Here is a 16,128-nt window from a genome sequence, read left to right on the forward strand (position 1 = left end):
TAATATAGGAAAAGAGACCCTGATTCCAGGGATGTATCATTTAGTTTACTGGGGGCAGTGTTTATTATACAATCAGAGTTTTTAGATGTAATATGAAGCAGAGTTCAGAAAGCTAACCCCACCCACACCAGGTTCTGTATGTACATTGTCTATTGACAGTGAGTTGCTTATCACAGGAGTGGGAGTGGTCAGTCTAGCATTTGAGGTGAGACCTATTCCAGGCAGTGATAATCTCCTTGTGATAAAACCTTCATTGTAAGTTAACAACAGCGCGCTGCCAAAAAAGTGACACACCGCTGAAATCTGTGTTTCAAACCTCTATCTCCTGTTGTCTTCAGATTACATAGCAAAAACCTGCTGACATATTCCCTGTAATATGAATGTCTGGCTCTCTTTCTCTCTCTCCTTGATTAATAACTTTTTGCTGGATGTCACGAGGATATTATGTTCAGAATCTTCTGCATTTGTCCTTTTTCTATCAACACGATATTGTTTCCTGAGTTCTGTGAAAAATCTGTCGCTTGTCATGTAACTTGTTGAAAGCACCATCCTTGTCTGATTATGTGTCTCTTTAAAGACGCCAAGCCAATTATCTGCACGTGCATCAGAGATTGTAGCTTTGACCTTTTGTTCAATCACTTTTGTAAATTGTTTCTGCTGTTCTGCTTTCCATATTGTAAAAGTCTTTAAGTCTCCATGTTTGTGGCCTTTGAAACATACTCTAGTTACCTTTTTGCATGACCTTGTACTTGTCACTTTAAAGGGAATGTATAAGCTGACCTATTGTTTAAATCAAATTTTTGTGCTGATTGTAATTTTTTTTATTAATTGGCTTTTTTTCATAGCATAATCTGTATTTTAAAAAAAAAATGCTAATCTTACAATTTTAATACTGGCTGCTAAAGTTATTTTAGACTCATACTTTCTATTTTTTTACAGAATGTGTTTCAGCAACCTTGTTATCATCACAGGCAGTATTACAAATAACACTATGCTTAGAGCATATTCTAAAGGCTTCTTATACAATGCATTATACCAGCGACAAAAGAAAATTTAAAGTCCCATAGAGGGACTAAGTAAAAAAATACAAAAAAATGTTTAAAAAATTGTAAAAATATTTTAAAAAATTGTAAAAAAATCACAAAATAATTATAAAAAATATATGTATTAAACCGTTAAATAAGTTTTTTTTAAAGCACATATATTTGATATCGCAACGTCCGGAGCAACCCAACCTAAAAAACAATCACACTAGTTAACCCCTTCAGTGAACCCCGTAAAAAAATAAATAAAAAATGAAGTAAAAATACTATGCTTTTTAATCATTCCGCTGAACAAAAAGTGGAATAAAACGCGATCAAAAAGATGAATGTAAATAAAAATTGAATCTTGTCGTCATTGTCATCTTGTTCCACCTAAAAAACGAGCCGCCATACAGTTCCATCAGTATAAAGATAAAAAAGCAATAGCTCTCAGAATACAAAAATAACATTTTTTCTATAAAATAGTTTTTATTGTGTAAAAGCATAAACATAAAAAATATATAAATGTGAAATCGCTGTAATCATACTGACTCAAAGAATAAAGCTGTCTTATCAGTTTTACAACTAGCATAAAATCATAAAAAAATAATAAAATTCCTGAGTTTCTGTATTTTGATTTTTGTTCATTATGCCTTCCAAAAATCGGAATAGAAAGCAATCAAAAAACGCTCTCAAATATGGTCATGCAAAAACTTGTTTTTGCAAAGCAAAAAGTCTTTTAGCCTGTGACAGCAGCCAAACATAAAAACCCCATATAAATCTGGTATCACTGTAATTGCACCATTCAAAGAATAAAGTCATCTAACCACTTATACCACACGAGGAATGTAAAAAAAAATAATTAAAACAAATTCTTGACCTACTATTGATTTGTTCATTCTTCTTCTCAAAGATCGCAGTAATGGTCGGCTCACATTTATCCTGCGCTCTACACTGAGCGCTTACAACAGGGTTTCCGTGTAAATCTCTGAAATATGTGACTCAGACAGAACCCTCGACAGAAGATTCACTATAATGAGGCAGATGGAGGCACTGTGGACGCTGTCCATCTTTATTCATGCATAAAAATGCGGTCGATCACAGTTTTGTGCACTTCTGAAAATGACACCGCCGAACAGAGGCCAGGAGGAGTCCAGAGTAAGCCTTATTATAGTGAATGGATCCCTCAGGGGTTTCATCTGAACCACATCATTCGGAGATTTAGATGGAAACCTTGATTTAAGTGCTCAGCATAGAGCGCTGGATAAATGTAATCCAAAATATTATGTAAAATGTTCCCAATAAAAGCTTCAACTTCATCCACAAAAAAAACAAGTCCCCACTCAGGTCCATCATCTGTTAACGGAAATAAAGGAGCCTTCAACGTTACTGGTAGCACAAAGGCTCTGGAAAAGCAAAATGGCTCCATGGTTCCTTGATTCCCAAAGAAAGTCAGCGAATTCTGCGCTCCCAAATCCAAATGCCCTCCTCACTTCTGAGCCCCACATGTGTGGCATTTCTATAGCAATAGTAGATTCGCAATTTTCATTCAACAAGATCCACTGCTGTTTATTTCTGGAAAACACCCTTGGAGTCAAATTGCCACTATATGTGTAGATAAGGTCCAATAGGGGTGTAATTTCCAAAATGGGGTCACTTGAGGGGGATATTCTGCTTTTCTAGTACTTAGAGGCTCTGTATATGGAGTCCACAAACTATTCTACCATAATTTGTTCTCCAATAGTCAAATAGCGCTCCGTCCTTTCCAAGTCTCGCCGTATGGCTAAGCAGTACTGTACAGCCACATAAGGGGTATTTCTATGTTCAGCAGAAATTATGTGCAAAATTTTAGTGCCATTTCTTCCCATTTCAATGTGTGAAAATGTAAAATCTGGGACTAAAACAAAATTGTTGTGGTAAAAATGTAATTGTTCTTCACTGCCCAACGGTATAAAATTTGGTGACACACCTGTAGTGTCAATATAATCACTGCACCCCAATATCAATTCACTGAGAAGTGTAGTGTGTAAAATGGGGTAACTTATGGGGGGGTTCTGCTGTTCTGGCATCTCAGGGACTCATCCAGTGGTTTATGGCACCCACACACCATAACAGCAAAATCTGCACTAAATCATGGCTCTCCTTCACTTCTGTGTTTTGCACTGTGCTTCAAAAGTAGTTCCAGATTACATGTAAGGTGTTAGCGCACTTTGGAAAAAACTGACCTCTCAGTTTGTTGTGCAATTTCCCCTATTAGCCCTTATCAAAATTAAAAGTTCACGGTCGCAGAGGGTACGACTACAACCAGGCATGTGCTCGGGGGGGGGGGGGGGGGGTGCCCGCTGATGCCAGTGCAGCGCCCCAGAGTCCTGGTCGTTGCAGTAATGTCGCTCTTCCACCAGGGGGAGTGATGTTACGTCTGATTGTACTAATGGAGTTCACCTGACCAGGTATCACAGTCACACACTACACTTCACACTCTAGTCCACCAGAGGGAGCAAAGGTTCTATGTACTAGGCCACTTCTCACAGATGGGTAAAACTGGTGGGTTGGATAGGAAGTGAGACAGAAGCTGCCTGGGTTAGACCCAGAGAGGACCTGTCAGGCAGACAGGGGGAGAAAGAGGAACATCTGAGCTGCAGGCAGAGGGTCCCTGTCAGGGGTGGGATCCTGACAGAGGCCAAGCACGAGATAGAACGTTATGGAGCTGCGCCTGCGCATCATTGTGGCAGCATCCTAAGAAAGGACACAAAGCGAAGTATATTGTGGAGCGTGAGAAACGAGATCACAACACAAGGAGATAATACCGGGAGGAATCTTGCCTTAAGACAGGCAACATCCTTCTGAGACGAGTAGCCGGTGGCCGGAACACCGAGGGAGTAATAGGCTCTACGCATTACTTCAGAGACCGGCAGGACAGTTAATTCCAAGTTGGCTGCCCGACCTTAATACCTATGAAGACAACGGAGGCAAATTGTAGGAGAGGGGCGTCTCTAGGGTCCCTATAAAATAGCTCCAGGCCTACCCCGTCATACGGGTTGTCCTATCCATATCATCTGGGGGACAGAGAGAGAGAGCATCAGAAACATCCACGAAAGTTGTGAGGACTATCCCGTGGTGCTCAGCAGGGAGGTACTACAACACACAGGCGCTAGTAGGAAGGCTACTGATTTCCACCTGCAAAGGGAACTCTGGATGTGCCTTCGGACCGGCCGGACTCAGCCAGCCCTGTGAACAGTACTCTGGACTGTGGACGCTGAAGTCTTCAGTAAAAGGTAAAGAGACTGCAACCTTTGTGTCCTCGTTATTCATTGCGCCTTACGATGTCCACCATCACCACCTACACATCTGGGAAGCCCTGGGGACGTACTTCACCTGTGGGAAGGTACACCATCTAGCTGCCATTCCATCACCCCAGCGGACCCCTAGCAGCGTCGGTCACCCTGACCGAATACCACAGGTGGCGTCACGAACACCGTACAAACAACTATACTTTTAATTGGGCGCCCCTCAGAAGGGCCACGGACTGGGTCAGGCCACCGTGACATCCCCAGAACTGAGAGAGACAGACCCGGTACCGAGTACCCCATTGCCCTTACGCATGGGGGCGCTCCACCAGCAACCAATTCAGCTGGAGGTGCGTCTAAGGCTCCCTGAGCTGCAATATATGCTGCCGGACAATCAGAGGTTGGCATCTCACGTCGGTGTGCCAGTGACGAGTGGTGCATGGCAGTGACATCATGATCTGCCATTGCCGTCATACTTAAGTCAGCTACCAGCTGCAGTAGAGGATGTCGCATGTTGTAGGAGCGGAAGAAGGAAATAAGAATTGTAATTATTATTATGTTTTGGAAAATAGTACAAGAATTATACCAGGAGAGGGGTCATTATGTGAGGCTGGGGGTCATTATACAAGGAAGGAGCCCAGTATTGGTGCCTTTATACCAGAATAGGATCCAGGACAGTCGGTCATTATACAAGGAAGAGACCCAGGATGGGTGTCATTATACAAGGAAGGGGTTCAGATGGAGGTCTTTATACAAGAAAGTGGCACAAGATGGTGGTCATCATGCCTGAATGAGGTCCAAGATGGGAGACATTATACCAGGAAGGAGCCCACGATGGTGGACATTATTAGAGGATTGGGGTTTTATACCAGGAAGGGGCCCATGACGAAGGTCATTATAACAGAATGGGGTCAAGGATAGGAATAACTGTACCAGGAATGGACCCAGTATGGCGGACATTATTATAGGAAGGGGGACATTATACCAGGAAGGGGCCCAAGATGGGGGACATTATGCAAGGATGGGGGACATTTTTACAGTAAGGGGTCCAGAATGCTGGACATTAATACTAGAAGGTGCTCAGAATTGGGGACTTTATTACAGGAAGGGGCCTATAAGGGAGGACATTATTCCAGGAAGCCAGATATTATACCAGGGTGGGTGGCATTATTACAGAAAGGGGCCAAGGTGGGGGACATTATTGCAGAAAGGTTCCATGATGGGGACACTATTACTTGTATTTCTTTATAGTATCTAAAAAGCTACAAAGGCTCTTACATCTGATCAACAATGGAGGTGGGGACCCAGGTCCAAATTTTGCACCAGGGCCGATGCGACTCTAGTTACGCCACTGTATAGGGGCCAAGTATAGAGAAAATGTATAATGGGATAGTTAGTATTTTCCTGGTGGTTGTTCTGTCAGTAACAGCAGAAAGATCAGGCATATTAGTTAACTTTTTAACTTTTTGGCACCTGTATTAGTTGAACTACAAGAAAAACATGTCAGCACCACATGGCTTACCTGGATACTGTAACTCCATCCAGCCAAATGGAGGAATAAAGTGTCCCAGTCTTTTCCACTCCTTATCAGTGAAATGGCGGGCATCCATAAATATGGTGATATCACGTAGGAACTTTTGTTGTAGCCAAGAAACATTACGAGATTTAATTTTTATAGACATTGGACAGGTCTGGGAAAAGAAATAAGATGCACATTTAAAAATCAACCCACCAAAGTGTATTCACAATATTTTGAGATCATCTATATATACATACAAAGAAGCCCCAAATGTATCCACTTTCATCAAAATCTGTGTTTTTCCACTCCGGTCTTGATGAGGGGCCAGGCTGGATTCAGATAATCCTGATTCATTAGGATGCAGTGGCATTCCTTATACTGCAAATTGTACTCTAGTCCTTGACTGGAGTAAGATTTGTGGCACAGACACCACCTTTCAGACTTGTCGATTCATTAAGAGGCATGTACCTGCTTATTGTGCACCTTACCACAGATTTTACTCCAGTCAAGGACTAGAACATAATTTATGTCATAAGGAACGCAGCCGCTCCTGAATTTGCCATGCTGTGCCCACTTTTTTCGAGCTGTGTGAAAATGGTGTGAAAATGGCAAAAGTCGCACGGCCTTGCAATGCAACAAAATTTTGCAACTTTTCAAAGCTTTTTACGACAGAATTCTGGCATAAAAGCTTTGATGAATCAGGCCCACATTGTTTTGTCACTTATTTTTCTCTAAGTTTATGCAGCAAAATGTGTAGCATAAGGAATAATTTTAACCAAATGAGGCCCAAAAATTTTAGATAGTGGTCCTGAGTGCTCAGGCAAACCAACCCCCATTGACATAGCTAGCGTGAAGGTTGGCAGGGCAAGAGCTCTCAGTGCTGCATACCAGGGTGGTACTAACTTATCACTCTTCATCAACCAGGTAATTTAGCTACAGAGTTACATCAGCAATTAAATCCTTGCTGTAGAATTAAAAGTGGATAATACTGGTCCATACAGGCTCATTGGGCACCAAGATGCTACCTGGAAAGAAACTAGAACTGGTATAACTTGGCTGCTAGGACACTTCTACAAGCGATGTACATTGGACTAAACAGCACAAGATATTTGACAAGCACTTACAGTCTGATGGGAGGAAGGAACCAGAATATAATGCTCTTCAGTTTTCCACTGTGGCTCAGCAGTAAAGTCAGATACCCTCAGAGATTTCCAAGTGGTTTGTCCAAAAGTTGTTGACCGGACATCCAACCGTGTTTGGTTTGATTTGGATTCAGATTGATAGATCAGCTTATGGTTTGCTATCGTAGGTCTACTGGATTTTGCTGTATCTCTTAGCTGAATTTCCAAGGCCATATTCCCAGGTTGTCCACTGCTTTTTGCAGTGACAGATAACGTATCTTCCGTGGGCTTTACATGATCCTGGAACTGTGGAGTGGCTCCGTTTTCCAAATAAACTTCAGTTTCCTCTACACTAAATACAGTACAAACACAGAACATATCAATAACATATAAATTATGTTTTGTGTTAGATAGTGATAGATCTATCTATCTATCTCATATCTATCATCTATCTCATATCTATCTATCTATCTATCTATCTATCTATCTATCTATCTATCTATCGCATATCTATCTATCTATCTCATATCTATCTATCTAATCCAAAAATAGGCAGCTCTTCCAAAATGTAAAAATTATATTTTCATTCCATGTTAGCTGGTTTACTAGTCCTCTAGTGATACCTTTGTGTGCAATTGTGTGCATAAAACAGTTCTTTTATTAAAACTACAGTAAACAGCCCAGTAAGTGACATATCGCTGGAATAAGAGTCTCTGCCCCTACATAAATGCTGCTTTCAGATAAGGTCCAGTGTGAAAGAGAGCAGCCGACAGTACATCAATATTCAGATACATGCTCCAGTCCAATGACCCAATTGGAGATAAACAGTCCAAACACAAAAGGAACAGCATCCAGTCCGGGTGAGGAAAAAAATCAATACCTTTATTCTGCCATGATGCAACCTAAAAAGGTCTTTGTCAATTCTCTCTGTCATTTCAATCTAGTTTAGTGACTAATAAAACAATCTTAGCTATAGATAGATGTAATTGAGATATATAACCAGTGCAGTGAAGCTTACTGTACATGTATTTAGCTCATAATTACATACGTAAAAAAAAATGGCATGTGGTTCCCTGAATTTTTAATAACCAGCTGAGGGAAAGCCGACAGCTGGGGGCTAATGTTTATAGCCTGGGAAGAGGGTAATAAACATGGAGCTTCCCGGGCTGTTAATATCAGGTCACAGATGTCTACTTATCCTTTTACTGGTTATTAAAATGGGACCCTCTCCAAAAAAATTATGTGGGGTTCCCCCTTATAATTAATTACCAGCAAAGGCTAGATAGACAGCTGCAGGCTAAGATCAATAGGCTACAAAAGGGCAATGGATATTGGCTCCTTCCTAACCTATATTAATAAGGCTATGAACATCAGCAATCAGCCATCCCAGAAATGGAGTATCCATAAGATGCGCTAATTCTGGCCCTTACCCTCCGCTCTTCTCGCTTGCCCTGGTGCAGTGGCAAGTGGGGTAATAGGGCTGTTTTATGGCAGCTGACATCAAGCCCCGGGGTTAGTAATGGAGAGGGGTCTATGAGACACCTCCATTATTAATTCCATAGTCATATTGTAAAAAATACAGAGCCAGAATAAAGTCCTTTAATTGAAAGAAAGACACACATTAATTAAATATATAATATATATATATATATATATATATATATATATATATATATATATATATATATATAAAAATAGTTCTCATCCCTCTTTTTCCCATTCAGTACTGTAAAATAAAAAATAGTAAACCCATCATATTCCTCCCCTGTCAAACAAAAATCCATTTGTCTGACAGATCTCCAGCTCTCCTACATCTACATGGCTTGTTGAGCTTTCTCACGAAGTGAGCGGAGACATCCGTGAGGTGACCGAGGTTCATCAGCTGTGAACTCCGGTGACCTTTCTCACATCAGCCCTACACACTGCAGGAGTGTTATCACACTCATGTCTCATTGTGTTTGGCAGGCTTGCTGAGAGGTCGCATTAGGCCCGAGTTTTAGTGAGAACTTAGACTGCATTCACACATGTGTGTGAGTTGCCATCCAAGGCAAACTGACCTATTTAATTGACAAGGCTTCCTAGTTGCATCCGTTTTTTTCCATCTGTTTCTTTTTTGCTGAAGCAGGTAGACTGATTGTTAGCAATGGATCAATTAGAACGAATGAATCTCAGATGAAAAACTAAGATACAAAGTACAGTGGGTACGGAAAGTATTCAGACCTCTTTACATTTTTCACTCTTTGTTTCATTGGTAAATTCAAAAAAGTTCATTTTTTTCTCATTAATGTACACTCTGCACCCCATCTTGACTGAAAAAAAAGAAATGTAGTAATTTTTGCATATTTATTAAAAAAGAAAAATTGAAATATCACATGGTCCTAAATATTCAGTCCCTTTGCTCAGCATTAAGTAGAAGCACCCCGCCTGAATTGGACTGACTGGGCCTGGCATTCCATGACAATCTCTTCTGGCACAGGTATGCCTTTTCACCAGTACTGTAGGTCCCCCATCAAGGACAGGAAACCAACTGATTCGGGAGAGAGGTACCGCCCTTTTTATCTGTAGGTTTCCTGTCCTTGAAGGGCGGATCCCCTCTCTCCGTGGTGGCGTCATGGGGGAAGGAGAAATAAGTATTTGATCACCTACCAACCATTAAGAGAACTGGCTCCTACAAACCAGTTAGACGCTCCTAATCAACTCGTTACCTGCATTAAAGACAACTGTCTTACATAGTCCCCTTTATAAAAGACTCCTGTCCACAGACACAATTAATCAGTCAGACTCTAACCTCTACAACATGGGCAAGACCAAAGAGCTTTATAAGGATGTCAAGGACATGGCTCATTATAATTAAAGCAATACATAAACACTCTGTTTAGAATAAGCAGACTATCACAGTGAAACATATTAAATGGTATCTGTCACCCCACTTGAGAGTTGTTAGCTAATAATATGGACATACAGGTTGTATAAAGCTGAAACTTTTCATACCTTCATGCCTCTTTGATGATGCCTTGCTCAATAAAAATAATCTTTTTTAGTTTTGATCTTTCAGGCTATGTGGGCTAGATTTCTCCTTCCCCCTTTTCCCTGCTTGCCTTTGACTTCAGGGGCATTGCTGGAAATCCCACGCCTGCTCATTTCCATGGCAGGCACCTGACTTGCAACTTTTCAGAGCACTGGAGAACACTGGGACAGGAAGTGACATTCACTCTGCCTCGCCTGCGCACAGGAAATTTGAAGTCAATGCCCTGAGAAGGGTGGAACAGTGCATAGGAGAGATGGCAGGTAGAATAAATGAATGAGGTCAAAGGCAACCAGAGAAGAGGGGGGAGGGGAAATATAGTATAATGAGAGCGGAGGCAATCTTCTGGACAGCATATGTCTCATGGCCTGCAAGATCAAAATGAAAAAAGATGATTTTTAATGAGCAAGGCATCAACAAGGAGGCATAAAGGTAAGGCTAGTTTCAGCTTTATACAACCTGTGTGCCCATAATATTAGCTAAAAATGCTCTTATGGGTTGACAGAAACCCTTTTACAACCTGCTCAGAGGGCCCGATATATATATATATATATATATATATATATATATATATATATATATATATATACATATACATATACATATACAGTCATATGAAAAAGTTTGGGCACCCCTATTAATCTTAAGCTTAAAGTTTTATAAGAATTGTTTTTTTTGCAACAGCTATTTCAGTTTCATATATCTAATAACTGTTGGACACAATAATGTTTCTGCCTTGAAATGAGGTTTATTGTACTAACAGAAAATGTGCATTCTGCATTCAAACAAAATTTGACAGGTGCATAAGTATGGGCACACTTATCATTTTCTTGTTTTAAATACGCCTACCTACTTTTTACTGACTTACTAAAGCTCTTTTTTTGGTTTTGTAACCTCATTGAGCTTTGAACTTCATAGCCAGGTGTATGCAATCATGAGAAAAGCTACTTAAAGTGGCCACTTGCAAGTTGTTCTCCTGTTTGAATCTCCTCTGAAGAGTGGCATCATGGGCTCCTCAAAACAACTGTCAAATGATCTGAAAACAAAGATTATTCAACATAGTTGTTCAGGGGAAGGATACAAAAAGCTGTCTCAGAGATTTAACCTGTCAATTTCCACTGTTAGGAACATAGTAAGGAAATGGAAGAACACAGGTACAGTTCTTGTTAAGGCCAGAAGTGGCAGGCCAAGAAAAACATCAGAAAGGCAGAGAAGAAGAATGGTGAGATCAGTCAAGGACAATCCTTAGACCATCTCCAGAGAGCTGCAGCATCAACTTGCTGCAGATGGTGTCACTGTACATCGGTCAACTATACAACGCACTGTGTTTTTTTGCCGCCATGCATAACGCCTTTTTGTATTACCAAACAACTCAATCTTGGTTTCATGAGTCCACAGGACCTTCTTCCAAAAAGAAATTGGCTTCTCCAAATGTGCTTTTGCATACCTCAGCCGTCTCTGTTTGTGGCGTGCTTGCAGAAACGGCTTCTTTCGCATCACTCTCCCATACAGCTTGTCCTTGTGCAAAGTACGTTGTATAGTTGACCGATGCACAGTGACACCATCTGCAGCAAGTTGATGCTGCAGCTCTCTGGAGGTGGTCTGAGGATTGTCCTTGACTGATCTCACCATTCTTCTTCTCTGCCTTTCTGATGTTTTTCTTGGCCTGCCACTTCTGGCCTTAACAAGAACTGTACCTGTGTTCTTCCATTTCCTTACTATGTTCCTCACAGTGGAAATTGACAGGTTAAACCTCTGAGACAGCTTTTTGTATCCTTCCCCTGAACAACTATGTTGAATAATCTTTGTTTTCAGATCATTTGACAGTTGTTTTGAGGAGCCCATGATGCCACTCTTCAGAGGAGATTCAAACAGGAGAACAACTTGCAAGTGGCCACTTTAAGTAGCTTTTCTCATGATTGCATACACCTAGCTATGAAGTTCAAAGCTCAATGAGGTTACAAAACTAAAAAAAGTGCTTTAGTAAGTCAGTAAAAAGTAGGTAGGAGTATTTAAAACAAGAAAATGATAAGGGTGCCCATACTTATGCACCTGTCAAATTTTGTTTGAATGCAGATTGCACATTTTCTGTTAGTACAATAAACCTCATTTCAAGGCAGAAACATTACTGTGTCCAACAGTTATTAGATTATGAAACTGAAATAGCTGTTGCAAAAAAAACAATTTTTATAAAACTTTAAGCTTAAGATTAATAGGGGTGCCCAAACTTTTTCATATGACTGTATATATATACAGTGGGGCAAAAAAGTATTTAGTCAGTCAGCAATAGTGCAAGTTCCACCACTTAAAAAGATGAGAGGCGTCTGTAATTTACATCATAGGTAGACCTCAACTATGGGAGACAAACTGAGAAAAAAAAATCCAGAAAATCACATTGTCTGTTTTTTTATCATTTTATTTGCATATTATGGTGGAAAATAAGTATTTGGTCAGAAACAAAATTTCATCTCAATACTTTGTAATATTTCCTTTGTTGGCAATGACAGAGGTCAAACGTTTTCTGTAAGTCTTCACAAGGTTGCCACACACTGTTGTTGGTATGTTGGCCCATTCCTCCATGCAGATCTCCTCTAGAGCAGTGATGTTTTTGGCTTTTCGCTTGGCAACACGGACTTTCAACTCCCTCCAAAGGTTTTCTATAGGGTTGAGATCTGGAGACTGGCTAGGCCACTCCAGGACCTTGAAATGCTTCTTACGAAGCCACTCCTTCGTTGCCCTGGCGGTGTGCTTTGGATCATTGTCATGTTGAAAGACCCAGCCACGTTTCATCTTCAATGCCCTTGCTGATGGAAGGAGGTTTGCACTCAAAATCTCACGATACATGGCCCCATTCATTCTTTCATGTACCCGGATCAGTCGTCCTGGCCCCTTTGCAGAGAAACAGCCCCAAAGCATGATGTTTCCACCACCATGCTTTACAGTAGGTATGGTGTTTGATGGATGCAACTCAGTATTCTTTTTCCTCCAAACACGACAAGTTGTGTTTCTACCAAACAGTTCCAGTTTGGTTTCATCAGACCATAGGACATTCTCCCAAAACTCCTCTGGATCATCCAAATGCTCTCTAGCAAACTTCAGACGGGCCCGGACATGTACTGGCTTAAGCAGTGGGACACGTCTGGCACTGCAGGATCTGAGTCCATGGTGGCGTAGTGTGTTACTTATGGTAGGCCTTGTTACATTGGTCCCAGCTCTCTGCAGTTCATTCACTAGGTCCCCCCGCGTGGTTCTGGGATTTTTGCTCACTGTTCTTGTGATCATTCTGACCCCACGGGGTGGGATTTTGCGTGGAGCCCCAGATCGAGGGAGATTATCAGTGGTCTTGAATGTCTTCCATTTTCTAATTATTGCTCCCACTGTTGATTTCTTCACTCCAAGCTGGTTGGCTATTGCAGATTCAGTCTTCCCAGCCTGGTGCAGGGCTACAATTTTGTTTCTGGTGTCCTTTGACAGCTCTTTGGTCTTCACCATAGTGGAGTTTGGAGTCAGACTGTTTGAGGGTGTGCACAGGTGTCTTTTTATACTGATAACAAGTTTAAACAGGTGCCATTACTACAGGTAATGAGTGGAGGAAAGAGGAGACTCTTAAAGAAGAAGTTACAGGTCTGTGAGAGCCAGAAATCTTGATTGTTTGTTTCTGACCAAATACTTATTTTCCACCATAATATGCAAATAAAATGATAAAAAAAACAGACAATGTGATTTTCTGGATTTTTTTGTCTCAGTTTGTCTCCCATAGTTGAGGTCTACCTATGATGTAAATTACAGACGCCTCTCATCTTTTTAAGTGGTGGAACTTGCACTATTGCTGACTGACTAAATACTTTTTTGCCCCACTGTATATATATATATATATATATATATATATATATATACTGTATATATATATTAGAGGTCAGTGGTCAGATACACTGTACCTGGTCTTATGGCAATCATGCTAGGTCCCCATGGACGCATGGGGCCAACATATACGCCGTGGGAGTACACAGGGTTTTTCAACATAACATCAGACTGAATGTTGCTCACGCTACTGAGTGTTGCATCCATGGTCTAAATATGCCACCGTGGCCTGCAGCGTCTATACATTTGTCTCCCATTGAGCACATCTGGGACATCATTGGTTGTCAACTGTAAAGAGAGCTGCCAGCAGAGGATCTTGATGATTTGCATGCCCAACTGTATTCAGCGTGGCAGAATATTCCTCAGACAATCATTGATAGTAGCCAAGGTGAGTGCAGGAATTTCTGCACCTGGTGCTCATACTTGTTACTGAATAAATCAAGATGTTTTGAAAATTTTGTTTCCATTTTTTCATCATTTGCACATCATTAACATGTTGTAAGGATTCACTCGCTCAGGTGTGTTGGAGGAAACAGGAGGCACATTCTCTTTAAAAGTTGACAGGTTTATTTGCTCCATAAACCATTTAAGTCAGCAACGAAAAAGGGTAACAGTCCGTACATCAGGCCAACATAACATAAAAGTCCATAGAAGATCTCTGCTCTTCTCAGGCCTGACGGCACTCAGGCTCTGTCTGAAGCCACAGACAGAGAAAGGCTTCTCCATCTCTTTACACAGACTCCTGTCTGTAGTGTCCCACCTGGACACACGGAAATCTGTCCACACTGACAGGTTCCCATACACTCACTCTGGAGGCTAGCATTAGGCTTTCTTTAATAGGTCTAACCACACCCAGAACCCATCACATGATCAGACATGTGGTTGTGACCTCACCACAGGTCCTGCAACAAACATAGACAGGCATGGTTATGCCCCTTACCCAGGGGTGAGGTATATGGGTAGCCAGACCCTCCCATCTCTCATAGCTACCCGTAACCCGGACCCAAATATACTAAGCAACTCCTTATTGCTTTATGTGGAAACAGAAAACACTCCGGGTTACATCACAGCGACAAGCCTTCTCTGTGATACATACCTCCCGTCGATTAGACACCCTTTAGCCATGCTACAATGTCTATCCATTGCAGTGATTTCCATAGCTCCACTTATTCTTGGTTTTGCAATTTCAACGTTGAGGGTTCTATCTATCTATCTAGAAGAAAAAAATGGAACAGCAGGGTGCAGGGCCCTCCAAACAAATATCCATTTGTACAAACAATCTAACATATAAAGGGGAGATGACACACAGGTATATACTATATACAGGAGGAGATGACATACAGGTATATACTATATACAGGAGGAGATGACACACAGGTATATACTATACACAGGGGAGATGACACACAGGTATATACTATATACAGGAGGAGATGACACACAGGTATATACTATATACAGGAGGAGATGACACACAGATAAATACTATATACAGGGGAGATGACACACAGGTATATACTATATACAGGAGGAGATGACACACAGATATATACTATATACAGGAGCAGATGACACACAGGTATATACTATATACAGGAGGAGATGACACACAGGTATATACTATATACAGGAGGAGATAACACACAGGTATATACTATAGACAGGAGGAGATGACACAGGTACAGTGGGGCAAAAAAGTATTTAGTCAGTCAGCAATAGTGCAAGTTCCACCACTTAAAAAGATGAGAGGCGTCTGTAATTTACATCATAGGTAGACCTCAACTATGGGAGACAAACTGAGAAAAAAAAATCCAGAAAATCACATTGTCTGTTTTTTTATCATTTTATTTGCATATTATGGTGGAAAATAAGTATTTGGTCAGAAACAAAATTTCATCTCAATACTTTGTAATATATCCTTTGTTGGCAATGACAGAGGTCAAACGTTTTCTGTAAGTCTTCACAAGGTTGCCACACACTGTTGTTGGTATGTTGGCCCATTCCTCCATGCAGATCTCCTCTAGAGCAGTGATGTTTTTGGCTTTTCGCTTGGCAACACGGACTTTCAACTCCCTCCAAAGGTTTTCTATAGGGTTAAGATCTGGAGACTGGCTAGGCCACTCCAGGACCTTGAAATGCTTCTTACGAAGCCACTCCTTCGTTGCCCTGGTGGTGTGCTTTGGATCATTGTCATGTTGAAAGACCCAGCCACGTTTCATCTTCAATGCCCTTGCTGATGGAAGGGGGTTTGCACTCAAAATCTCACGATACATGGCCCCATTCATTCTTTCAT

At 41.1% G+C, this 16,128-nt stretch overlaps 1 protein-coding gene across 1 annotated transcript in view; it reads right to left on the reverse strand.

Moving 5' to 3' along the window:
• ST6GALNAC1 (ST6 N-acetylgalactosaminide alpha-2,6-sialyltransferase 1) overlaps positions 1 to 16,128 on the reverse strand; it is a 151,643-nt gene that overhangs the window by 51,788 nt on the left and 83,727 nt on the right. The window contains exons 2-3 of the mRNA XM_077251833.1: positions 6,953 to 7,301; positions 5,832 to 6,000 (exon numbers count right to left, since the gene is read on the reverse strand). Coding sequence (XP_077107948.1) covers positions 5,832 to 6,000; positions 6,953 to 7,301 — 518 coding nt within the window. The remainder of the gene's footprint in view (positions 1 to 5,831; positions 6,001 to 6,952; positions 7,302 to 16,128) is intronic.

The sequence above is a fragment of the Ranitomeya variabilis genome, chromosome 4 (assembly GCF_051348905.1).
Source record: "Ranitomeya variabilis isolate aRanVar5 chromosome 4, aRanVar5.hap1, whole genome shotgun sequence".
NCBI classification, from domain to species: domain Eukaryota; kingdom Metazoa; phylum Chordata; class Amphibia; order Anura; family Dendrobatidae; genus Ranitomeya; species Ranitomeya variabilis.